This window comes from Leucopleurus acutus (assembly GCF_964270905.1).
Source record: "Leucopleurus acutus genome assembly, chromosome: X".
Taxonomy (NCBI): Eukaryota; Metazoa; Chordata; class Mammalia; order Artiodactyla; family Delphinidae; genus Leucopleurus; species Leucopleurus acutus.
In genome coordinates, this window is record NC_139148.1 from 12,235,938 (window position 1) to 12,256,829 (window position 20,892).

Genomic DNA, 20,892 nt, shown 5'->3' on the forward strand with positions numbered 1-20,892 from the left:
GCAAATTCGTTTGATGGTAGTTGTTTCCTTTATCTTAAATATCCTCATTTCATTGTTTTCCTATTTTTTCTAGAAATCAACGAGTATACTTAAAAAAAAATCCACAATTTTGTATGTAACATTTCCTATCTGTAGTTAATAGGCAGTCCCTTAACTATCATGATAACCAAAATTTTGATTTGCTACTCATACTAGGCAGTACTTGGCACATACCCGTCCATTTCAGCAAGTGTGCTAGCACCTCCAGTTAGTGTGTGTGTGTGTGTGTGTGTGGACTCCAGTTGATTTGGAATACCTCTTATTACCTGGAGTGATCTGAGTTGCTCATTCAGAAAGAGAAAGTCAACTGCATCAAGGTTTTAAAAGCAGTATTTATTGATTGAAAATATATGTGTAGATAAGCTCTCAGTAGCATGGACTCCACATTATTTTTTAATGAGCTTGAAGTACATGAAGACTCCTTAAGTCTTCCGCCATTTATCTTGTGTGTGCTTTTAACCACCACCACATTCAAATGTGGGTGAATTTTCAACATTTTACTCAAAAAATTTTTTCTTTAAATTCTTCCTTCAGCAGCTCTTCATAATTTGACAAACTTTTGGAAAGAGACAGATAAAAACACACGACAGTGGTGTACATTGAACATTTATTACAACTAATTGGCGATGTGATAAGACGTGCTCACGTGGCCTGAATACTGGTCACAATCACAACAAAGCTTAATCCAGCCCAGCAGATAAAATGAAAGTGTAAACTGTGAAGACATGTTTACATACATAGAAGTATGTATAAAAGTGACATTGAAACAACTGTATATCCTTAAAAAATATAGAGCCCACTAGTGCCATTTTACCTCATTCAACTCACACTTTCATATGAGAGGTGGTATCTGTTTTTATATTTATGACTTCCAATAACTAGGCAGTGCCATAGAAGGGAAGGAAGCTGCCCTAAAGTTTGCTGCACTTCTAAGTGGAGGGAAGCAATAGGGGAGTAAAATAAATTTGGCTGTAACAAGCACCCGAAGGAATATTCCTGCGTTAAACAATGACTTATGCAACACTTTGTGAAGGGAGTAAAACATTTTCCGTAACATACTGTTATTAAGAATCCCTGGTAAGTCAACATTTCCATTTTATTTTGGGGGCATCAAAAAGAATACAACTAAGTGACTAAATGATTATGACAACAAGAAACTTATCTCAGGAGTCAAATGTTCCTTGGCCTTAAAAATAACGTGCTTACTATTATGAAACAGCTGATCTCTGTTCCTCGTCCCAGGTCTGGAATGCCTAAGAAATAATTTTTAGTGTAAAACAGCATCATTCCATTAGTCTTTTGCGTATTCCCTTTGTTTTAAGGTGTTTAGTTTCTAATAAGGGTCTTTGGTATACATTTGTTTTTTTCTAAAGTTTCAACATAGAGTGAAATTTTTATTCATTTGATATGTGACATGTCAATTCCCTTTATTCGCATATATAATAAAATGAACTAGTCTTTGGTTTCATAAAACCAGGTTTCACATAATTTAACTTTTTTGCCAAAGACAGTAATTAATAAATGTATATTGCCTGACTGTGTCATATTCATAGATACACATAATCAAGGTAATGATAATAATCTATTCAAGAGAAACAGACCTATAAACTTTAAAATAGCCAGAAAAAGTACCTTTCTTTTCCTGCATTCATTCTAATTCATATTTAAGTCCCTTGTTATCACTTGATTAACCAAAGTTCCCTTTAAAAAAAGATTGTGTAGGCCTGAATGAAGCAGCTTAGCAGAACAGTAATACTGACAAGACGTCATCTTACACCATTAGCTAACACGGACATGAAGGCAGTGACCATCTACAGTGTGTGAAATGCCACAAGAAGTCATCAACAGGGGAGGAGAGTTATGTCAGTCCAATTTCTTCAAGAACGCTACGTGGGGTTTCAGCTTCCTGTGGAGGGAAAATGTGAGACTCTGGTAAGCAGATCCGGGGAGGCTTGAGAATGTGAAATTGACACGGAAGGGCGTGCAAGTTTCAGAGAAGCTGAACGCAAGCAGTTCAGCAGTATGGGCACTTCTATGGAGAGCCAGTGCTTATTTAGCGACTTTTGCCCCAAACATCAGAGACCACAGGAGGATATTTTCAGCATGCATTAAATACCTACTGACTACCTACCAATTGTGCTGGGCTCCATTGCTGTAACACAAAAAGCAGTCAAGCCCACTGCAAACGCAGTGCAAACCCACAGCTACCCGACATTTCTACAGGAAAGGTAAGTTGCCTTAGTGTTAAAATTCAAAACCTCCCCTAAATAAAGACCAGGGAACCCCCCCTGAGTTCTCCCCATTCTTCACATATTTTGTTTTCCCTGCTCTTTTTTCAAGTCATATGTATTTATTCTTCTCTGAGTTTTTACTCAGTTTTGGACTTAAATGTCCCCAGCAGCAAGGCTGCAGAAACTCACCTTCCCAGACCTCCCCAGAGCAACCAATGGTTTCAGTGGAAGTAACATACAGAAAGAGTGCTCTGGGATCTGGGACAAAAGTGCCTTTTGTTCTATGGAACAACCAATACTCATTTTTAAATGTCAAAAGAAGACTAAACAAAGTAGGCATACTAGAAAAAAATTAAAAGTTTTTCCCAAGTGTCTAATTTTGCACGGCACAAAATAAAAAAGGATCAAGTAGGTCAAATTTCAGGTATTACTAACAACAAGTTTGTAATTAAAAGGCATACTAGATTTTAACAGAGGAAAACAATTTTTGTACCCAAATAACTTACTTTTGCATCCTAATTGTGGTACAGCACAAAACAAGGAAAAGAAAAATTAATTAAACCATAAATCCATACATTAGATTTAATTGTATGTAAAGCACTACATGAAATAATCTTAAGTTAATTATTTAAACTCTTTGGTCTGTTTCCTTATTCCTTATACTATGAAAACAAGGATCATAGTACTTACCTTCATATGTAGAGATTAAGGGAGATAAGGCTTAGTGCCTGATTCACAGAAAGTGCTCAAAAAATGTTAGCTGATACATTACTCAACTGAAATCTAAATGAAGGTATTTAGCCTTACTATAAACCAGCTCTCTATATAAAGTTCATATGATGACCTTTTAGTATGTTTGTGTATTAATGAAAAATGGGTAAAAGTCAGCTTTGGTGAAAAAAGGCTATTTTTTATGAAGTATTCTTGCCCCCCTCCCCGCCTCCAAATTGAACCTCAACCTAACCAGGCTACAGACCTAAATATACATGGAGGATAAGAAAACAAGTTAAACATCACCATTATAATCTGCCAGATACAGAATGGAGGAAATTCTACAGCATAGGGGACTCAGTTTAACAAAAATAGGCAAAGGAGGGTAAAAGCAGAGGAGTTGTTAAAGATTAAGAGAGACTTAAAGAGACCAGATAAAGTGTGAGCCTTGTTTGGAATCTGGCTCTTACAAACCGATTATAAAAATGCATTTTTCAGACAATTAGGAAAAAAAACCCAACCAGGAATAAGACATTAGGAATTACTATTAATTTTGGGGGGTGTGGTACTCATCTCTTAGGGATACGTACTTAAGTAGTAAAGATGAAATGGTAGGATGTCTAGGGCTTGCTGTAAAATAGGCAAAAAAGGTGGGGTGGAAAAAAAAGGCAGGGTGGGGTGGTGATTTATGAAACTAGCATTGAGTTGATGGTTGTTGGAGCTGAGTGATGTGTACATGACAGTTCCTTATACTATTCTATTTGTATGTCTCAGAGTTTTCATGATATAGCTTTAAAAGAAAGTTTAATGGAAGTGATGCAACACTCCCAAGAATGATGTAAGCCAATCTCTTTCATTTATAATAATGTTTAGCCTTAAACATTAAATACACTGCAAGACTGACATCTGAATCACATACGTATTAAATAAAGGGGACAATTTAAAAAGAATCATTTCCATTTAATGTTAAATAATTTTTAAAACATCATATAACCTTTAATGTATTTATTAAAGGGTGCCTACATTGAATTCTATAGTTAACATTCTTAGCTTATCCATGTAAAAATGTCCCCCTATCCTATTCCCTGGAGCTGGTCAGACTTCCCCTATGTGTTCACTGCTTGCAATCTTATACAGCATTTCTTGAAGAGAACCACGTTACTTCTCAAATATGCATTATTTAAAGTATCTGTCCTTTCTGAAAGGCCTAACTTCAAAGAATCATTTACACATTTTCTTCCTTTGAGACTTATACAAAGAGTATATTAGAGTTTTTTAATCAGTTGTATTTATAATATAAAATTAATTTTCACATGTTCACACTGAAATTGTAGCTCAAAATTACCTAGAAAAACTATTATCTGAATTAGTAATATCCATAGAAACAGAAAGTAGAAAGGTGGTTGGTTACCAAGGGCTGAGGGGAGGGGAAGTGGGGAATAGTTGTCTATAATGGGTAGAGTTTCAGTTTTGCAAGATAAAAAACTTCTGGAGATCTGTTGCACAACAATGTGAACATACTGAACACTGCTGAACTGTACACTTAAAAATGGTTAAACTAGTAAATTTTGTTATTTTTAGAAGACAATTTAAAAAAATTACCTGGAAAAATTAAAATATGAAATATATTATTTATCAAAAGGATGGAGAAGAAAAAAGTCATTCACATGAGACAAAGTACATGCAATACTTTTATTTTAGACATGCAAGGAAAGGTATTTCAGAATCTACTAGTTTAAAGCAAGCAGCTGTATACAAATAACAAAAGAAGCAACATCTTGTTACAGCTGGGCACACAGCATCCAAAGCAAACAGGCATGAGACAATGCATATTTATGCAGCATTAAAACCACATGAATGACATGTTGCAGGGCTGGGGGAGGGATAGAGGAAAAAAATGGAAACGAAAAGACCAATGTTTCCCAATGCTATCAATGTATATAATGCTAAATTTCTCATTTGACCGCCCACCCAGGTTGCTTCAAATGTCATGTGGTACAGTGAGAATGGTAAGAATGGAAACAACTGATCTGCATACCTCCCTTATACACATTTTCACAGGTCTTCTTTCAATGGTAAATCAGTTTGAGCATCTTTTGAATGTATTGTTTAATGATAGGTTACTTAACTCGGGCTTTAAACTCTCTAGACATAAACAATGAATTATTTGGTAATTTCCCCTTTATAATAATATATGTTGCATGTTTTATTAAAAATATACACAAAAATGATCAATATTAAAGGTTTTCATATTCAGAAATATAAAACCATATTTAACAAATCATTAAGTAAATGCAGACAATTATAAAACCATAACTAGTAAAATATTAGTATTTAAGCAATATTAGAATCTTAACTATATAAAATAAAGCAGGTATTAATACTTTGAAAGGATTACTTACTATTGAACAACAGATATTGCAGAAGAGACTTTTCTGATACAGCTTTCTAATAGTTCTTAAAGGGACTGTTTGATACCGTATAGCACAAATGTGATTCAATAAATGTGGCATTATAAATTTCTTAGAAACTGAATGTTTTACCTTAAATATTATATAAGAGTAGATTTTACTTTCTTGTATTATTTCCAAATACACTTTTATGTGATACATTAGAAAACGTTTGCTCATATAGACTATAATATAATCACCCTAAATATAGCTCCCCCCGCCCCCCACCAACATTTGAAGATGAAACCACACTATATTATGCATTGCTTATTCTGCCCTAGCATTTCAGCTATGTTTTCTTTGGTAAACATTTTAACAATTGCTAGGTATTCCTCTTACACGATTAATCACAGATGGTTCATAAATGATGACATGTATGTGTTTAAGATGAAGCACTACTCAAAATGGTCATAGGTCATATTTTTTCAAGAAGAAATTAAACCAGCTGCAAGCAGGAAAAGCTATATCAAGATCACATATCGAATGAAAATAAAACAGAAAAGAGGATGAAAACAGGAAAATTATTACAATTATAAAGGTAATGGTTCTGAAATGTTCTATTATTATTATACAAGATAATCAGTCACCAAGCTGAGGGTATTTTCTTTCATGAGCATATCAGCTCTCTATTTCCTCTGTGAAATTCTGCATACACGATGATGAGTAGTCATTTAGTACACAGGGACATTAAAATATTCATGACGTGGCTACAAAAGAAATGCATATATTCTTACACACAGTATACAAACTGACATAGACACAATCAGATTTCTAGAATGTTTAGTGCACAGTAAAGAAATTTTAATTGAAACTTAGAATTTGTTTGTTTTTAGAATTTTGGTTCATGGATGAATATTTAACTTCTAAACAAAGCCCAGGAGTTCAGATTCATCTTTTATAATTTTACTGTATATAATGATAATCTATATGATGACCTATATGTCCTACAAAATCCGAAAGCACTGTATTTACTAAAAATACTCTGAAAAGATTTTTCAGTATAAGTCATCTGGTAAATACTGAGTTAACTCAAAATCCAGTTAGAATACTCCCTCCCACCAGTGTTCAAGTTCATCAGGATTTTACCACACGAAGCAAAGGAATTTAATCCCTTAATGAAAATCATTACATCCTAGAATGACCATGAACTTTTACAGATCCTAAAGGAAAATCTTTCCCAAGAAAAAAGGAGAAAAGTAGTCACCCATTTGGTAGCAATAGAGGTTTTCAATGGTTTGCTTAGCTTAAAAAAAAAATTCCCAAGACTATACCCTTGCGACTAAGGATATTACTTTTAAAATAATCCTGGAGAAAGATTTTAAAGGACTCTCCAAATAGATGTGTTAAATGTCTATGCCTTCTCTCTATAAATGTACCTAAAAGGATGTTTCTCACATCAACAAGGTAACCTGAGGTGAGGTTTTAAACTGACCCTAGAGTGCACAGAAGAGATGAATGTCTAGGGACTCCAAAACCTCCCTGAAACTAGAGACAAAATTAGGTACAGATTTTCCTGAGAAGAGGGCCCATGGCCCATCAGACTCTCAAAGCGATTATACCCCTCCAAAAGGCTTGTGACTCAAAAAAGTTTAAAACTGCTTATTTGAGTGCTTTTAAGATATCCTCAATTTAATATTTATTCAACTTGGCACTTTGAAATATTAGGCTACAAACTCATGTAAACTGTTTCAATAAAATATGTAACAGATACCTTATACTTAAATAATAACCATTAAATACAAAAGTGAGGAAAAAAGCCAGTTAAATTTTAATCCTCAGATAATTCCTAAACAGTTTAAAGATATAATTGCTTTTTTTCTCCCACTCAGAATATTGTGGAATGAAGCAGCAAGCTAAAATAATACTAATAATAAATTGAACCCCTAAATGCTTCATTTTCATGAGGGAATTCGATTTCGGTATCAATGGTATTAATAATAGTATTTTGGTCAATGAACTCTGAACCTATTTCAATATTCTCTGTGTAAAAAATATAAATTATAAGCCCCAATGATAGATCATTATCAGAGCAAAATTCCCTATGAAAATATCAGTTAAATGAAATAATTGGGACTATCCCTTGGGATTTAATGTAATTAAACTTTTCAGGTAATGCTAAACTATAAACAACGAACTTGACAAAATTATAATTACAAACGGAATTTATATATCCTACTACATTTTGATACATGTAAGTACTCCAGCACATATTCTACTATGCTTTCTTACACCCAATGAAACTCTTGCTGTGATACATGTTCCGTTTTCTGGACAGAGAACAAGAAAAATTTGTCTATCAAAGAACTTTTCACCTAAATAATACCAGTACTTTGAGCTTTTATATTACAGCTTTTCATCTTTTTGTTTTCTCTCTTAATTTTATTTATTTATTTTTTTGCAGTACGCGGGTCTCTCACTGCTGTGGCCTCTCCCATTTTGGAGCACAGGCTCCGGACGCGCAGGCTCAGCGGCCATGGCTCACGGGCCCAGCCGCTCCGTGGCATGTGGGACTGGGACACGAACCCGTGTCCCCTGCATCAGCAGGCAGACTGTCGACCACTGCACCACCAGGGAAGCCCTCTCTCTTAATTTTATATCACACCATGTAAAAACCAACAATTAAAAGAAAAGAAAAAGGTAGTTTCTCAAATAGGGCTGAGTACACAGCGGTTCCTCCCCAGAGGAGACTTAACTATGAAAGAGAACAATTCTATAGAAGCAATTCTCAACCCTGACTGCCCCCCCCACCCCGCCCCGTATGCGGGCCTCCCACTGTTGTGGCCTCTCCCATCGCGGAGCACAGGCTCCAAACGTGCAGGCTCAGTGGCCATGGCTCACGGGCCCAGCCGCTCCGCGGCATGTGGGATCTTCCCGGACCAGGGCACGAACCCGTGTCTCCTGCTTCAGCAAGCGGACTCTTAACCACTGCGCCACCAGGGAAGCCCCCCAGGCATTTCTGACAGACCTTTACTACCCTTTAGGAAAGAAAAGAGTTGATAAAGCCAAACTATTCTTTATAACAGTGATCCATATTACTGTACTTAAGAAATTATCATCCAGTCAATTGAGAAGAATACTCTTCAAAGGGCAAAAACCTCCTCACCGGAAAAACATTCTTCAAGAAGAAAACAAACTCTAAAACCCACAAAAATAAGTGTATTGGGCTTCCCTGGTAGCGCAGTGGTTAAGAATCCGCCTGTCAATGCAGGGGACACAGGTTCAAGCCCTGGTCCGGGAAGATTCCACATGCCGCAGAGCAACTAAGCCCGTGCGCCACAACTACTGAGCCTGAGCTCTAGAGCCCGTGAGCCACAACTACTGAGCCCGCGAGCCACAACTACTGAAGCCCACGCACCTAGAGCCCGTGCTCCGCAATGAGAGAAGCCACCGGCAATGAGAAGCCCGCGCACCGCAACAAAGAGAGCCCCCGCTCGTCGCATCTAGAGAAAGCCCGTGCGCAGCAAAGACCCAACACAGCCAAAAGTAAAAAATAATTTTTTTTTAAATTAAAAAAAATAAATGTATTCTTTTAACCACTTTTAAGTTGCTATAACACGTTTTAAGTACTTGCCCAGTTTAAACTGCTAGGGGCTGAGAAAGTTGTGCTATAAATAAATGCCTTAATGAGCATTTAAGGCTGATTTTTAGCTAAATGACAGATATGCCCATAATTAACCAAGTTATTTTTTCTCTTATATACGAGGAAAACATTATAGTGGATTAAATATAACTCCAGTATTCTGGGCCTTCTTACCACCAGTACATTTTATGAGTCATGTAATAATTATATTAATTAAGAATTGGGGAGGGTGAGAATGAAGTCTGTTACAATACACAGACTTTATATTTATAGTCCTGTGCAGAATTAGACCTACTGTCTTCTATTACCTAGCAAACTGAGTTTAATACACTGAAATGTCAGTGATTTAGATTGTGTGGGAATAAAGACCAGAATGAAAATAGTGAGAAAAAAAATTTAACCAAGTTGTATTACACAAACATAAACCACAAGTGCCCTTAGTACAGATTCTTTGGTGACCTATTTTTTTAAATAAAGATTAGATATTTACTATTTTCAGTCTGAAATGGGCCTTTAATCCTGGGCAAACCTATTCCAAACCCTCAACATTTTCCTCAAGTTATCTACCTCTTCTTTCTCCTCAGTCCCTGCAGCTCTCCTCTAGATGTAGTTTCTCAACTCATCCAACTCATGAGGAAAAAGAAAAAAATTTACATCTTTAACCCGTTCATCTCCTCAAAACAGAGGAGGGAGAAGACTCACCTTACTCAAGACCAATGCTTTTGATTCCATTCCTATTCACCCTCCGCATATACTTTTCCCATTATTCCATTCCTGTTTTTCATCGCTCTCTCCATTAGCTCCTCTTCTCAGTATACATGCATGTTCAACTTTCCTCCATACTAAGAATAATCTTTTTCTTAATCCCCTACAAAAAGGACCAGATGTAGTGGGAAGTATAGGACAACAAACACAGCAGAAAGGAATTAAGTTACACCTGTTCTCAAAACCACCTACGTTCCTAAGACAAACCTCATTACCTTAAAAATTCCCAGATATTCACTATACTAGGCCAATGACTCAAAAGTAAAATGATCTGATAAACTATAATGAAAACTGGTAAGCAAGTAATTATCTGAAGGCTTAAGTCTTGTTGAAATGAGAAGTGCTTAAATAAACTAGTGGTATTGGATCCAAAACTGAAAACCTAGTGTCCTGATTTTTCTTTCTGGTACACTATGTAGTCAAAGAGAAATAATGTACATTTAATTAAAAATATATATAAGAAAGTGTAATTTGTAGTTACTGCTCTACTTCAGTTTTTCTTGAAGGGGCTTCACTTATTCCTTGAACTGTATCCTTTGTCCTTCATGTTCTAGAATACAATGGTCCTTTTTATTGCCCCTCACTGAATACTGTGGCAAAGTCCTTATTCTCAACTCTGGAACTCTAATCCTTGAGCTAAAGACCAAAGGGCTGCAGAGTATCCAAATGCACTAAGATCTCTTTTTAGCAATGAATAAAAAGAGAAGAAATGAGAGCACTTTATAAGGTACCTTTTAGATGAAAGGGCTTACGGTGTCTTATTACAAAAGCACTTGTGAGGCACTAGGAAAATCGAGCGATTTTATTACATTAAGTTAGCAATGTGGCAAGAGCAATATGGTTGTTCCAGATGGTTAGTGTTAAAATGGCCAAAAGAACATAAGTGCTTCACTTTACCTGCTGAAACTTCCTTTTTAGCAAATTCTACTCTAGTTTCAACTAAAGGAACAACACAATGTAGTCTTCCATTCACAGAGCAGCATTTTGTCTTTTTAAAAAATTTATAAATTAAAAAAAATTATACTTAAAGTACATGTTTTACACTTCTAGAAAACAGGAGGGAGGGACCTCAAATATCTTCAGAGGTAATACTGTTAATGTCCTGCTCCTAGATCTTTTCTTACTTGATGCGTATCTTTCCATATCATTACATAGAAATTGATCTCATTTCTTTCAAAGCCAGGTTAACAGTTTCATGTATGGTTGTACTGTAATTTTCTTAACCTATTTCCCATTGATGGACATTTGGTTAGGTTCCAATGGCTCAATATTATACTGAGCATGTGTCTTGCTGCATTTGTATATTTCTGTTGGATAAAATTCCTTCCAGTATAACTAATGGGGCAAAGGTGTACACATTTAACTGTTAATAGATATCACTAAACTAATCCTTCAAAATGGAATACAAATTTATGCGTTCATAAGAAGCAAACAATTATTCTTTGCCAATCCAAGAAACCAAAAAAAAAAAGCTAACTGATATTTTAATTTACATTCCCTTAGTCAAAGGACCATGTGTTTTTTCTTTCATCTGTGGATTACTTATTCATATCTCCTGCTGTCTTATTCTGTTGTGCTGTTGGTCTACTTCTATTACATTTGTCTTAAAAATAATAATGAGGAAAACTTAACTACATTTCCTAAAACCCTGCTCTAAAACCCGTTAGTGATAAAATAGTAAAGAGAAATTACTTTCTCTGGCAGTTAATTGTACTTTTTTAATAAAGCAGAATAATTAACCTAGCTAATATAACTTTAAACTATAAAGAAATAGTTTTAAGCACATTTTAGGGTAGTTGTATTGTATTTGCCCTGTTCTTCCATTAGGATCATAACTTGAAATGCCCTAAACTTAATCAGGATTTTCAAAATAGAAAAGATTTCTTGGAATCACTGAATTTCAAATATTCAAACTCTAAATATCTTTACTAAGTAAATTCTTTAACGCTAATAGGGTATAAAAGAAAAACAACAAAAATGTCTACAGGTACAACATAAGTCTATATATGTAAATTCTGGTCATTTAAACTATTCCTCTCTTAAGGAATTATCAAATCCCTAAGGTGGATAGGGAAATCAGCAGAAAATTCAAGTGTTCTAACTGCCCGCAGGGTATGCTCAATTCTGTTTTCAGGCAAAAACTCAATTACCTTAATAGATGTTAACAGATTTGGTTGTTGTTGAGGAAATTAAATTATATAGTGACATCCCATAAGTTTTGCTACAGGCTATCTCTGGTTATCAAGTAAAAGTAATTTTGGTGGATCGCAGAGGTGATTTTTATAGCCATTTACTTGAGCACATTTCTCCTTCTTTCACAATTTTTAGGGGTTTTTTTCCCCTTCTACTTTTGATTCAGCCAGTCATGTATAATCTGGACTATACATTATATTGAAAAGATGTAGCAGTCCATAAATGTAAATGGAATCTATAAATGAAAATTTTATATATTACATGATGTTAAATTAAACCAGGGTTTCTGGACCTTGGCACTGTTGACACTTGAGGCCGGATAATTTCTTATTCTGAGAGGGCCGTTATGGGCACTGCTGGTTCTGTAACAGTGCATCCTTGATCTTTACCTACTAGATGCCAGTAGCGCCTCACGGCTAGCAGTGACAATCAAAAATGTGTTCAGACATTGCCCAATGTCCCCTGAGGAGGCACAACTTCCCCACCCCCAACCCTAGTTGAGAACCAGAATAAATTGTCTCTGGCTGGTGGGTAAAATTATGTTCTCGTGTGCTTGCCTGTATGTGTTAATTTTCCTATAATGGGAATTTTTATTAAAAAAAAAAAAAGACAGCAGAGGAAACAATAAAAGAAAAAAGAATATCTCAATAGGGGAAAAAAGAACTCAAACCCTGCAATTTTTCAGGAAGTACTTTTTAAAGAAAAAAATCACGTCAACTTACTTCAATAAATAAATAAATAAACACATAAAACCACCACCAGCAGCTAGGAATATGATCTTTGCAGGTCCCTGTGCAGGTCCCAATCCTAGGGCTCATGCAATCAACTTAGTGGATCAGGACCAGCATTGAAAAAAAGAATAGAATAGAAAACATGAGACTATAAAATAAGAAATATAAGTAAGTATATATTATTTAACCAAAAAATTTTTTGGTTTATGTAACTATTGTGATATAAAATTGCATTTATTACTGTGGCTTCTTGTCAAATACTTTTGAAAATCACATTTATAGTTACTGAATATTTTAAGTTATTCCAACTTTTCATTATTACAAACAGACCAGAGTAGCAACAGTGGACTCAAAATGAATTAAAATGAAACAGCAAGGGGGAAATCCTCAAAATTCTGAAAAGCAAACAAAGAAAAAGAGTTCAAAAAACAAACATACAGCAAAATGATTACAACCTAAAAACCAGTGACCAAGGGCATTGGCCAAATTGTTTCTTATTAAATGCAAAGTGAAAGGCAAGGTTTGTTCCACCTTCTGTTTTCTCTGTATCTACCCTTCTGTATTTTCTATTTCAAGCATTAATGTAACTAAATCTCACTTATCCAGAATTTGTTCTAGCAGACCCCAATCAAGTTTACTCATAAAAAGATAAAATAGGGCTTCCCTGGTGGCGCAGTGGTTGAGAGTCTGCCTGCCGATGCAGGGGACACGGGTTCGTGCCCCGGTCCGGGAAGATCCCACAAGCCGCGGAGCGGCTGGGCCCGTGAGCCATGGCCGCTGAGCCTGTGAGTCTGGAGCCTGTGCTCCGCAACGGGAGAGGCCACAGCAGTGAGAGGCCCGCGTACCGAAAAAAAAAAAAAAAAAAAAAAAAAAAGTTAAAATATGCTGGCGTAAAAGATTATATATATAGCCTTGTTAACTTTTACCCAATTGAAAAGAAGAAGGTTTAGGCTTAAAGGTTTTAATACAAACAAACAGTGGTAATTACAAAGGAATTACAGGAGCTTGTCTTATTAAAGCCAATCCTAAGAGGATTTTTATCAAAATGCTTTTTGCTGTTATATTACTGTATATATTTTAAAGCATCTGTTTTAAAACAATGTTAAGATATTCTTTATTCTTGAGTTTGACTACCTTGCCCAAAGCCCAAATATTCTTAATTAGCAAGATTTTAATTTAAAAAAACCCACTTATTAAAAGGCATGTTATTAAATACTTCAATAAGTACTTACTTACTTAAAATACTTTTAAGTTACAAAAGATTCATTTTTAAAGAAATCACTTTTTCTCTTAAGATTCTTACCTTTCCATTTTTATGCAGTCCAAGAGATTTATTAATTACTACTTCCACAAAGATGTTGTATAGTACTAAGATGTATCATGCAGGCCCAGCACTAAAACAAATCAATTTTAGCAGCACTAATTCTCCATAGAGCACCACTTTCTAGATGAGGCAAATTAACAACTGTAAATCCAATAAATCTATTCATAAAGTGGACCACCTTGAAGTAGAAGCAAATTCATGAGTGTAATGCTTGCTTTTGGTACCTCATTTATTTTTCATTTCTCAGATTACTTTAGTGAGAAACAATACCAACAGCACACAAAGCTCAAAAGGAAAACCCCCACGAATTTGAAAATGATGCTGTTAGTATAAAAAAAAAGGTTGACACATCTCAAAGCGCTGATCAACACCATCATGCATCTACCGCTGAGGGTTAAAGCCCAACACTCAGTATTTAACTATTTGATCTTCACAGATCAAGCAAGGACTTGAAATCATCTCACGTGCAACAGTTTTGGCATAACACCCCATTTTATCCATGCCACGAAAATGGTAAATTTAGTAGTTACCAATAAGTAAGGTGGGGGTCAAAGGGACTAAAGCCTTAGACTGCTCTTTATCATAAGATATCCTCAGACAAACCTCCCCATTCTTCATTCTGGCTCTATAAAATTAAGGAGCAGAGAAAAACTGGTAAGTGCCTGACTTCACAAAGAAAATGCACTCTATTATTTCCTTTGTCATTATATGTAATGTTTATAAAATAAATCCAACTGTACTGCTACCCCATGCCCTCCCTCCAAAAAAATCTAGCTTAAAATAGGTATTTAATTGGTGCTGGGGAAAATGTTCCAAGTATTGCAAATAAAAAATGTCAATTTAGTAATCTCAGCATGTTGCACTTTAATAATTTAAGAATCAAGTTAAGTACGAGTGGCATGTTAAGAAAATATGTTTTAAATTCCAACGGTCAAACGTTAAAAATTGGATAACAGACCAATTATTCTGGGCTTTACCCCCAAATCTAATACAACAGAATACCAAAAGGAATTAACATAGAGTTTGGTCTAGAAATATCAAAATTGTAACCCTTCCTTACCAAGTAATTAAGTAAAATAAGACATCTTTATTATTTAATCATAATATCTGATATTTTAGTAATTATTATTCAGATACACATTTATGTTATGTTCTCATTACTGACTATAAAATGCTAATAGAAAATCTACTTTATGCACTGACTTTCTAACCCTGTTTGCCTATAAAATGAAGGACTACCTAAACAAACTATATGACATTTACACAAATTGAGTAAAAAGGACATTTTAAAGAAATTTTTCTAAAGAAAATAACATTCTTAAGGATAGAAATGTGTATTTCACAGATTAAAAAAGGATTAAAACCAAAATTATTTTGTGCTTTGCATATATCTCTAAGCCAACAGATATTTTCAATATAAATTCAAAGTCATCTTTGGTGTTTAGAAAAAAATCAATTCAAGTAAAAGACCTGACACTAAATAGAAAAAGAAAAAAAAAATCACAATATATGAAAAACTAGATTAAAATCAATTAATTAGGACTTCTACAAATTTAAGACTGCATTTAGGTAAGTGTCTTTACAGCTATATTTACAATTTTGGAAGCAAAATCATTTCATGACATAGACTAAGTGAATATTATACCCTAAATTATAAGACCAAAAAAGCTACTATAGATCTAGGCATTTTGATAAATCCAACAAGAAATGATTTGAAAAATACTATTTATATCTATATATCCAATTAATAAATTCCAACTATTGATAACTTGGACAATGAAAATTTCCAGTCTAAAAAGTAAAGGATAGCATCAGTCTTAGGAAACCTACTTTGTTCAACATAGAGAAACCTCCAGGAGAATTATGAATTTCTTTACTATATTACTGAGACATACAGCAGTTGGTGTCTAAAACAGAATGTTTAAAACATACCAAGAAAATACACAAATGGGGGTTGGGACGGACAGAGCACAGTGGTTAAGATTTCATACAGCTCTGGAGTCTAGCAGATCTGGGTTTACAATCCTGGTTTTGCCAACTGCTACCTAGGACCAGTTATTGGAACTTCACCGAGCCTCTAGAGCCTCTGTTTCTTCTTTGGTTAAAAAGGCTCCTCGTGGGGGCTTCCCTGGTGGCGCAGTGGTTGAGAGTCTGCCTGCCGATGCAGGGGACACGGGTTCGTGTTCCAGTCCCACATGCCGCGGAGCGGCTGGGCCCGTGAGCCATGGCCGCTGAGCCTGCGCGTCCGGAGCCTGTGCTCCGCAACGGGAGAGGCCACAACAGTGAGAGGCCCGCGTACCACAAAAAAACAAAAACAAAAACAAAAGGCTCTTGTGACCTTCTCAGGAAATCCTGATGATTAGCATAGGATGCCTCACATCTAACTGCTCAATAAGCATTAGCTATCATCATAGTTCTTTTTTGCTATCATGGTGCCCAGACAAATCTTTTTCAGCAGTTTGTAGAATGCTTTTTCTCATCTTATTCTATCACCTATTTTATGAACATAATATTCAAATACTCTCCCAGAGATGTAAACTTGTATCATGTATCAACATATAAATGACTCTATTGTAGGAAACAAACATCTTATCATCCTGGATTTCTTATGACAGTATTGGTGAATAACCTGAATAAACAAGTTAACCTGAACAGAATAACCTGAATGAAGCTTAACTGCCCCATACAGACTTTAGCTTGGTTTCATAAAGGCCTTAACCTCACTCTAAATTCAGAATGGACCAGCCACGTTCTGCCTCCTCAAGACCTGAATGGCTAAATTAAGAAAGATGGTTCACCTGGACCATTGAATAGAAAATGTCTTAATATAGTATCAATTTGGTTTATGTACAAAACAATGTAGTCACAGATGAGAAATAGGGCCAAAGCTCACTTCTAAAGACAAGGAACTGTAATTAACAGTAGTCAGGTTTTTTTTTTTTTAAACTAGGGTGAGATGGGGTAAGGAGAAGTTTCCATGGAACTAAGGACATCCTATGCTTCTCTCTCCATTCCTACTTTTCCCAATTAGAGATATAAAAATACTACTTCAAAAAAAGAGACATTACTTCTTATTAAAATACTTTTATAGGGGAGATACACACACATGTACACATTTACAAACAAACATGTACCTGTAATAACTTCTGGATCCTCTAGTATATTACTCAATACATGCTATAAAGTAAACTTAGCATATTTGTCATATTGTAAAGTGTATAGCGATTTCCCAGTAGGGTTTAAAAAACAATCCAGACACAAGAGACGTCAATGCCCTAAACATTACTCTCCAGAAAAAAATATTAAAATTAAAAGCTGAACTTCAACAACTTTAGAAATGTTTCAAGGCATACGTAATTAATCAGGAAATGACAAAGAACTTGGACCAGGATCTGATAGAACCGAATATAGTTCCATAATAATGAAATATAAAAGTGATCAAGGGAAGGAACAAATATGAAAAACTCCCAGACTGCACTGGCAATCCAGGGGTTAAGACCCTGCGCTTTCAATGCAGGGGACATGGGTTTGATCCCTGGTCAGGGAACTAAGATCCCACATGCTGCAAGGCACGGCCAAAAAAAAAAAAGAAAGAAAAATTCCCAATTTCTGACCCTGGTCTTGACCTAATTTTTAGAAAAGTCTGGTTAGTGAACAGCAAAATAAGGAGGTGCTAACTTTAAAGCAATTTTACAACAGTAGAATATGAACTTGTAGTCGGCACATCTGACATTTAAAAAGAAAATCTTCGAATGACATGTATACAATCAATTAATAAACAACTGTGGCAAACCATACACACATGGAAAAAGGGCTGTGCTCATTTCACTACTGAACAGCAGATGCCATTAGGGCTGTCAACAAAATACTTCACTTGTGCAGGCACCTTAACCCCTGTTTTGGTAACTCAAGATAATTAAATGTACAAAGCATTGTCTCATATTTAACTTATGAATGTTCCAGATGATGTCATCCCAACTTCAAACAATCCCCACAACTGACCTAGTCAGTGACTGATGCAGAGGGATTACCGAGAGCTCCCCACTCTCCTGACTGAGGCCAACAGTTAAGAAGTTATAATGGGGGCTTCCCTGGTGGCGCAGTGGTTGAGAGTCTGCCTGCCGATGCAGGGGACACGGGTTCGTGCCCCGGTCCGGGAAGATCCCACATGCCGCGGAGCGGCTGGGCCCGTGAGCCATGGCCGCTGAGCCTGCGCGTCCGGAGCCTGTGCTCCGCAACGGGTGAGGCCACAACAGTGAGAGGCCCGCGTACCGCAAAAAAAAAAAAAAAAAAAAAAAAGAAGTTATAATGAAGAAAAAGATTTACTCTGATTTAAAGCTTCCTTTAATAATAAAAAAGACAATTACCATAATGAAAAAATTAATTTTTTTATATTGACTAGTTTCTTCTCCTCATGCTATAAACTTTCTATTTGAATAAAACCACAATTATGACTAAAGCATAATTCAACTAGGTACCTGAATTAATGTATCATTAAGTTTTTAGGAAAAGGTAGCCTTATCTACGAAATTTTTAACTTCAGAAATTGAAGGTACAGAAGCATCAAATATACAATTAACCCAAGACAACTGTGGAAGTTAGAAAGGGAAAGGGGTTTTATCAATGGTTCTTGTGATATCAAGGCAAGACAAGAATGTAGCTGTTTAACAGAACATGGTTTGTTATTTAAGAAAAGCATAGAGAAGTAGAAATACTTTTTAGTTAGTTTTGCTAACACAAAACTAGAGGATTCTACAAAAAGTATAATTATAACACTATCATTTGCTTGGCTACATTTGCACTTAATGGACATGAGGTGAAAATATGAACCAACTTGGAATGAAAATGCCATAATCTCACAGTCAACTCCTCATTGTACACACTAGTGAGAAAAGGGCTTATCTTAAGTAATTCAGAACAATGGACAGAGAGTTCTCAAATTACTGTTACTTTTCCCATCTTAAAGTAGTCCATCCTCTAAATGTTTGGACTCTGGTGTTTTGGGGTCCCAAAATGGGCCATCTCCAGATCATCTCCAAAGTAAACAATCCATCCACAGATAACTGAGTCGATGTGGCTGACACATATTCCAATCAATAAACTGCACATGGACACTACATGCCAAGCATGCTTCAGAGTAATTTCTGAAACTGTAAGAATGCGGGAAGATGACTGAGACTTCCCTAGCAAGAGCAAAACATGCTAGTGTCCAGTCAAGAGAACTCTGAGTAGCTTACCTCCTGTAGTAGATCAGCCTGCTCAATTGCTTTAAGGACATTTTTCTTGGATGTTTCCTGAACTTCTCCTCCCAAAAGAAACTCATCCAAAATAAAATAAGCCTTCTCAAAATTAAAGATGATATCAAGTTCACACACCTGAAAAGCAAAAATAAATAAATAAATAAATAAATAAAACCGAAGAAAGTAAAAGATACTTACCTACTATCAGGTAGTCAGTAAAATCTGACCATAGGGAATCAATCTTAATGCCTACAAGCTAAGGAAGACCAGACTCTGCAAGCTCCTAACATGGGCAACTTAATAATTTTCTACTCATAAAGACTGATCTTTTGAAATACATATTTCTGGGTAATATGATTGTAACTGCTAACCAAATCTAAATTCTATACTAAGCACTTCCAGTATATTAATCTTTGCAGTTGGACCCCTTTCTATTTCACTATTTTAAACCTTGTTCTCAGCAGCATAATTAAATGAGTAGGTCTGTGGGGTCAAGCAATTCTGGCAGTTAACTCACTAGGCACACTGACAAGAAATAGTCATTCCTTCCCTCTCCCACAGTTACTATCAAATAGTCAGAATCCCCAAGATAATCAAATAATAAACTTGTTACAGAAAAGGTTAAAAAAAAAAAGCACTATGGCATTCAATTTCCTAAAACAAAATACTACTCACACTGCCAAAATACTTGTCAAGTAATTCCACATAACGATGAATTATTTCCAGGGTAATTAGTTCATTGTCCTGATCCTCAATAGCACAGCAAAAATACAGACTGGCATATCTGTAACAAAAAACAGATGTAGAAAAAAATTTACCCTATAATCATGTTTTCTAAAATACATTTTCATATCCTATTGTGAAATATGTCATGCTTATACAGTTTATTTCCTCTTTACAACAGTAGATTATTTTTCTCCTAGACTATAAAAGTAATAAATGTACAAAAAGAAATTTTGAAAAGTACAGGCAAGCAAAAAAAAAAAAAAGAAAGAGTTACTTATTTTGCTCTTCTTCCATTCAGGTTCCTTTCTAGAATATTCTAAAACACAACTGACCCAGGTTGTTCTCAAGTTTACTTAAAACAAAGTGCACTGTTGCCTATTTCAAACCACAAGTAAACAGGGAAGAAAATAAACTCTCCAACTGAAGGACTTATTGAAGATGCCGTCAACGTTAAGTCAATGTTCTGGAACATTTTACTGAAGTGTAATATACACACAGAGCAGAACACAAGTCATAAATGTACAGCCTGATGAGTTTCAAAGTGAACATACTTGTGTACCAGCACCTGCACCAAGAAACAGAATTATTACTGAACCCCTGAAGCCCCTCTAATCTCTCCTGGTCACAGCCTCCCACCCCCAAAGGTAACTACTATCTTGACTTCTAACAGCACAGAATTATTTTTAAAGGAGTTTTATAGGATTATGGAATAAACCTCAAGAAAAAAACAACAGTTCCAAGTAATCATAGAAGTCAGAAAAAGAGAACAGGGGAAACTGAGACATGTCCTCAAAATTTCCAAGTTCTACCCTGTTAAATTAAAGCTCGGGTTATTTACCCTTGAAGAAGGTATAATAAGGTTGGAAAACTCATATTCTCCAAACTAGGATTCTAGCACATGG

At 35.5% G+C, this 20,892-nt stretch overlaps 1 protein-coding gene across 2 annotated transcripts in view; it reads right to left on the minus strand.

Moving 5' to 3' along the window:
• Window positions 1-410: 410 nt before the first annotated feature.
• AP1S2 (adaptor related protein complex 1 subunit sigma 2) overlaps window positions 411-20,892 on the minus strand; it is a 28,798-nt gene continuing 8,316 nt past the window's right edge. The window contains exons 3-5 of one of the 2 annotated variants that reach the window (XM_082865283.1): window positions 19,940-20,048; window positions 19,262-19,399; window positions 411-1,945 (exon numbers count right to left, since the gene is read on the minus strand). In XM_082865283.1, coding sequence (XP_082721409.1) covers window positions 1,898-1,945; window positions 19,262-19,399; window positions 19,940-20,048 — 295 coding nt within the window. In that variant the 3' untranslated portion in view covers window positions 411-1,897. Of the gene's footprint in view, window positions 1,946-5,975; window positions 6,139-19,261; window positions 19,400-19,939; window positions 20,049-20,892 lie in introns of those variants that run through there. The other variant, XM_082865284.1, reaches the window with a different exon arrangement.